Source organism: Argentina anserina, chromosome 1 (genome assembly GCF_933775445.1).
Source record: "Argentina anserina chromosome 1, drPotAnse1.1, whole genome shotgun sequence".
NCBI lineage: Eukaryota > Viridiplantae > Streptophyta > Magnoliopsida > Rosales > Rosaceae > Argentina > Argentina anserina.
In genome coordinates this window covers 11,869,936-11,875,935 of record NC_065872.1, presented here as the reverse complement: position 1 = coordinate 11,875,935, position 6,000 = coordinate 11,869,936, and the positions used below count along the sequence as shown (strand labels likewise).

The 6,000-nt window shown below is 41.3% G+C and overlaps 1 protein-coding gene across 1 annotated transcript; it reads left to right on the top strand.

Moving 5' to 3' along the window:
• Window positions 1-3,279: 3,279 nt before the first annotated feature.
• LOC126786448 (linamarin synthase 2-like) lies at window positions 3,280-5,065 on the top strand. Its single transcript, XM_050512285.1, has 2 exons — window positions 3,280-3,793; window positions 3,915-5,065. The coding sequence occupies exons 1-2, from the start codon at window positions 3,280-3,282 to the stop codon at window positions 4,835-4,837; spliced, it is 1,437 nt and encodes a 478-aa protein (XP_050368242.1). The 3' UTR covers window positions 4,838-5,065.
• The last annotated feature ends 935 nt before the right edge of the window (window positions 5,066-6,000 follow it).

The following is a 6,000-nucleotide window of genomic DNA, read 5'->3' as shown; positions in this document are numbered from 1 at the left end:
AATTAGTGTTCCTCCTTTAGGGATCGAGTTGCTGCCTCACTCACATCCAAGCCTCCAACTGATATCTGGTTCATCAACAACTCCTTGAGGATAATCGGAGTTGTGGACGTCAGAGTAGAAAGGACAGGGAAAGAAAGAGAGGGTTACGTCCCAATTCGAAGGAATTTGAAGGAAGAACATGATCAAAAAGGTAATTGAGGTTGGCTTACCAATTTGAGAGTCAAAGACTCGCCGGAGTTCGTGATGGCATCACTGAAACGGAGGAGGACGGCGGCAGACTCGGTGGTGATGAAACCCAGAAAAGTGAACTTCAAATTAGTTTCTGATTTGAACAAATTTGAGATAGAATTAGATTGGGTTTCAAGGATAAAGCTTTGGCTTACCAAAGAGTGACCAAAGAAGCTCGCCGGAGTTCCATGGCGGAGCTGCAATCTCTGATTGCCCCTCACTGCTTCAATCTTTGATTTGGGCAAAACGTGGATGTTTGGATGATTGAAGGGTATGGTTTTGTAGATAAGGAGGAGAATTTGGTAGCGGTGATGCATGTATCAGACCTCGCCAGACGGCAGCGCTGGATGGAGGAGAAGGTGGTGCGGTGCGTCGGTGGGGGAGAAAAGGGAGAGTTGTTCTCTCTATGTGTTATCACCGAGAGAAAGAGGAAGAGAGAGGACGCGAAGAAAAAAAAGAAAAATGACTTGGGCCTAGGTCTTGGGCGCGGGTCAAACTGAAGAAGGGTGGGCTCCAAAAAAAAATACCAAAAACTGAAAAATACTTTAAAACAAAATACAACTTTAGAAAATCGTAAAAACAAAACCGAGCATCGAAAAAATATTCTGAAGACATTTCCAAGCTCGTGGCGACGTGTAGCTTAATAACGACGTATTAAACTACATACTCGCTATTTAATTTAAATGTCGATTAGTTATTCCTAAAGTGTCGATAATCGAGATTAAAAATATCAAGTCTTACATACATGACACAATTTTTTTTTTAAAAAATCCAAAATAACTCAAAAAAATATCATTCGCTCTATTATATGCTCGCAACTCAATAGAAAAATATAGGTGCGAATCAATCGAAATTAGCGCTATATATATTAGACATGATTGTGCGATATATACAATCGTATCCTAATTATAAAATGAAAATTCATACATGCACGCGTGTGATCAGCGTAAAGGGAAAAGTGGTTAAAAGATGGAATGGAAGAATTAAATTAAAAGCTAATTCATTTTAATCATTTATAAATTATAAGGACGATGTGGTATACGGTATAGTGGTATACCATTACGAATGAAAAGATTCTTCGTTACTATTTCCTTTCTAGAACGAAAGTCTTTGAGAATATCTTTAAACTTTTGAAAGTTGAATTCTGATAGGGAAAAGTTTGTCCTCTATGAGGCAGTCCCTGCAACCCAGGAATAAAATCGAGCCAAATGAAATGATCGATGAAGGAGCTGTCTCGTGAAATGAATTTAAGCAGCGACATTCTTGAGTTAGATGCAACGTACAACTCCAAAATTTTCTCCTTGGTCCTTTAGAATAAATCTGTTCCAACTCCCTTAAACTTGGACCCGCACGTATAAACTATGTTAACAGAAACGTACTGAAATTGGTTGGCTTTTAATCTTCATTCTTGTTTCGTCAATTATTTACGGAGTCACACATCACTCAAGCGGTCAAGCACACATGATTGACTCCAATATGGTGCTGGAATGCTCGATCGATAGATATTTGAATGGTTCATAGCCTTGGTTCTATACCACTCATATCGAGTTGGTTCAGAACTTAAGATATACCGAAGATTTTATACATTTATAGTTTCGTGTTCGGTAGCGAAATTTATTCGGTGCACGGCCCGTATAGATACACATGTCATCCTAACTGTTCATTTCAACACGTGTACCTTATTTCAAATCGTTTGGGATCAAACAACAATATGGCTAAAGAGTCGCAAGTGAGATCGAATAGAAAATATAGATTAAAAAATTGTATCATTGGACAAGACTCTTTATCGAGATCGAGTTCGTTGCTTCGTCGAAGGCTCACCTTAGGCCACCAACAACGAAGCGCTGGAAAGAGATCTCGCTCCCTTTGGCGAGATCATGGAATCGTTGATCATCAACGACCACGAGACCGAGAGGCTGGGAGATTGGATTCGTCACCTTCAGCAACTAAAAGGCCATGAAGGAAGCAATCGTCGAGGGTCAGTATAGATCAGCCATCGATGCTATGGTTTAGTATTGGGTCAGTAAGAGTTAGAAGCAAAGTCTATGGGTCATCGATGTTCAATAAAAAAATGTGGGTGGTGCCAGTGATGGCGTGGAGATTGTATATATAGGACTTCGGAGATGCCGCCGCGAATTCGTACCCGAAAGAGGGAGAAGTTGAGGGGCAAATCGGTGGAGGGGACGATAAATTGAATATTCAGTTGGTGGCGGTGGAGGGTGGTGTTGGTGGTTATTTGGTACTCTGGTCGCAGAACTATTAAAATGAGGGCGGTGGGTTTTTATTTTTCTGAAATATGATATCATAGAGAAGGTGGGGGACGAGAGGAAAGAGTGGGATACAGAGAAAGGAGGTTGGACTGGGAATGGCGGTGTGGAGGTCATTTGGTCTATTGAGAGTGATCAGATGGGTTTTTGATAGAGAAGATTTTGGTGGGTAAAGTACAGAGAGATGGCCGGGAAGATTGAATGGGCTCATATGTGTTCTTCAGCTTTTCTCAGAGGAAGACAATCATATCTGTCAAAAGCCAACATCCATAGTTACATGCTTAGTAAGTGGGTGTGCAACGGCCCCGTATATATACACGGGCTGTGTACTGAATAAGCTCTATCCTTGGTAGTTCGAATTTGATAACACTGAAAGCAACTTCAACTAAGCTTAAGTCGATTGATCCAACATGTAAATCATATGAAATTCGAATGATTTATATTGTAAGATAACGAGTGAAGTATGTAAATTTGTAAAGTACATAGTGGGAACTGATAGAGAATGGCAGCTTTAGATATATATGTGAGAACATCCGAGTGTATTTCGTTTGGACGAGAGTTTGTACAAATTTTCTTTGGATGAGATTTTAAAATGGGTAAAACGACGAAACTTGTATTGTACTAATTTTTCCTAAACTTTGTGTCGGGTCTGGGCGGTTGGTAGAATTACTGCACACTGTACACATGATTGAGAAAGCCAGATTTTTTTTTTGGCAATTGAAATGTTTCTATAAAAGCAAGATTTGCCTAGCTAGCTACTTACATACTTCATAGATTAGTTAAGATGGGTTCTACAAATATAGGAGCCAAAGAACTCCATGCAGTCTGTGTCCCTTTCCCAGCACAAGGCCATGTTAACCCCATGATGCAATTAGCCAAGCTTCTGCACTCTAGGGGATTCCACATAACCTTTGTCAACACCGAGTTCAACCACAGGCGTCTGATCCGATCCAGAGGTTCCGACTCCGTCAAGGGGCTGCCGGACTTCCAGTTCGCGACCATACCGGACGGGCTGCCACCTTCAGATAAAGACGCAACCCAAGAAGTTGTACCTATATGCGACTCCACTAGGAAAACATGTCTAGGCCCTTTTAAGGAGCTGGTGACTAAACTGAATTCGTCTTCTGAAGTGCCGCATATTACTTGTATAGTGTCTGATGGTATCACGGGATTTGGGAGGGAAGCTGCTAAAGAACTTGGGATTCCGGAGGTTCAGTTTTGGACTGCTTCTGCTTGTGGCTTCTTGGGGTACCTGCAATACAGTGACCTTGTCAAACGAGGCATTGTTCCATTTAAAGGTACTTCATTTCTTTCTTAAAGCTGATTAGTAGTAATTAACTGTTGAATTTAGATATTTATTGCCCAAATTTGCTACAGTCTTAAAATTACAGTAAACAATTTTGCATGCCTGTCGAGCAGATGAAAGTTTTATTCAAGATGGCACACTCGATAAACCAATTGATTGGATCCCAGGCATGAAGAATATGAGGCTGAAAGACTTCCCTAGCTTCATCAGAGTAACTGATGTCAACGACATCATGTTCGACTTCTTGGGATCCGAAGCACGAAACTGCTTGAAATCCTCTGCAATCATCTTCAACACATTTGACGAATTTGAGCATGAAGTATTATCAGAAATCTCAGCTATGTTTCCTAACATTTACACAATAGGTCCACTTGCCTTGCTTGATAGGCATGTGCCTGAAAACAAATCGGTCAAGTCCCTCAGCTCAGGCTTATGGAAAGAAGACACGAAATGCCTCGAATGGCTTGACAAACAGAAGCCTCAATCGATTGTGTATGTCAATTATGGGAGCGTCACTATGATGACAGACCAACACTTGAAAGAATTTGCATGGGGGCTTGCAAATAGCAAGCACCATTTTTTGTGGATTGTTAGGCCTGATGTGGTAAAAGGTGATTCAATTGTTTTACCTGAAGAATTTTTTGAGGAGATTAAGGATAGGGGTTACATAGCGAATTGGTGTCCACAAGGGCAAGTGTTAGCACATCCATCAGTTGGGGTCTTTTTAACACACTGTGGTTGGAATTCTACACTTGAAAGTATATCAGAGGGTGTGCCTGTTATTTGTTGGCCTTTCTTTGCAGAGCAGCAAACAAACTGCCGTTTCGCGTGCACTGATTGGGGAATTGGTATGGAGGTGAACAATGATGTTAAGCGCGATGAGATTGAAGCACTTGTTAAGGAAATGCTGGAGGGGAATAAAGGCAGGGAGATGAGGCAAAAGGCAAAGGAATGGAAGACGAAAGCAATAGCAGCTACAGATATTGGAGGATCATCATACAATAATTTTGCCAAACTAATTGAGGCTCTTCACTAAAGATGATGCTTCTATAAGTAAAATATAAGGTTGAATGCTTACATAATTTATAAGATTTTATTTTTTTCTCATACATGTTTAGCTCATATCATTGTTTTCTATAGATCATGGAAGTATAAATGGATAGGAAAGCCCCATAAATAAAACTATAAAGGGTATGCCAAATTAATCAGAGTGTGTTCGGGGAGAATTACTATTCTACTCTTATGTGTGTCTTAGTCTTGTTAAATTTCCTGTTAGATATATATTAATATCTCTGCAATAGATTAGGACTCTGAATCCTACGGGATTATGGTTTTGTAATGCCTATATGTAAGAGTCCATATCATTCAATAAAGATATAGTTATTTCATCATACATTACGTTATCACGCACTTTACTCTAAAACCCTGAAATTTTTAAAGCCCTAGAAATCATATTTTTCCACGCCGGCCACCCTTGTCCCCGGCCTCCAGCAACCTTCCCGTTGACGCTCCTCGTCGGTGACAGCCCCTGCCCGCAGCCCACTGCCGCATCTGCCCACAACCCCCCTGCAGCCCCTGCCCGCAGCTCCGCAGGGTCTCCTCCGCATTCGCCCCGCAAAATCAACTTTTTGTCCCGCAAGACCCCGCATCAAATCGTTCAAGATTCCTCCTCCAGCATATTAACGCAAGAACCGCGAACTTAACAAGCAAAGTCTTCGCTCAAGAGAAGCTACTCCCGTCTTCTCCACACGTTGAAAAGTAATTTTTCATTAACGTTTCGGCTTTTGAACGTATAGATATTATATCGGGCAATATTCGCCTTACTTCAATCCTCCGCCATTCATATGCCGTGGATGAGGCCAAACGAGGAAACTCGCCACTCTTCTCTTTGTTTGATGTTTTTCGTGTAACGGTCCTGGGGGAACCACGATTGTTTTGAAATGGAGCTTAATCGATTTTCGTGTGGTCGCCTGAGTGTACCGTTGTTTGGGTGCGATCGTGAGTATCGCCGTTTGCATCGATTTTTCTTGTGACCATATACGTCACCCCTTTTCTAGTTCCTATTATACTTGAATCTAATTCCGTATTTGTTTTTGTAGATTTCGTCGCCATCATGACCGGGATTTGGCCTTCTTGATATAGAATGCAAGGAATACCACAACTAGGTTTCCGACATGGAGCTCGTTTTCGAGAGCCAAG

Coding starts and splice junctions, on each gene's coding strand:
- LOC126786448 (XM_050512285.1), top strand. CDS start 3,280: ATGGGTTCTACAAATATAGGAGCCAAAGAACTCCATGCAGTCTGTGTC. Junction 3,794..3,914: donor AGGCATTGTTCCATTTAAAG/GTACTTCATTTC, acceptor CCTGTCGAGCAG/ATGAAAGTTTTATTCAAGAT.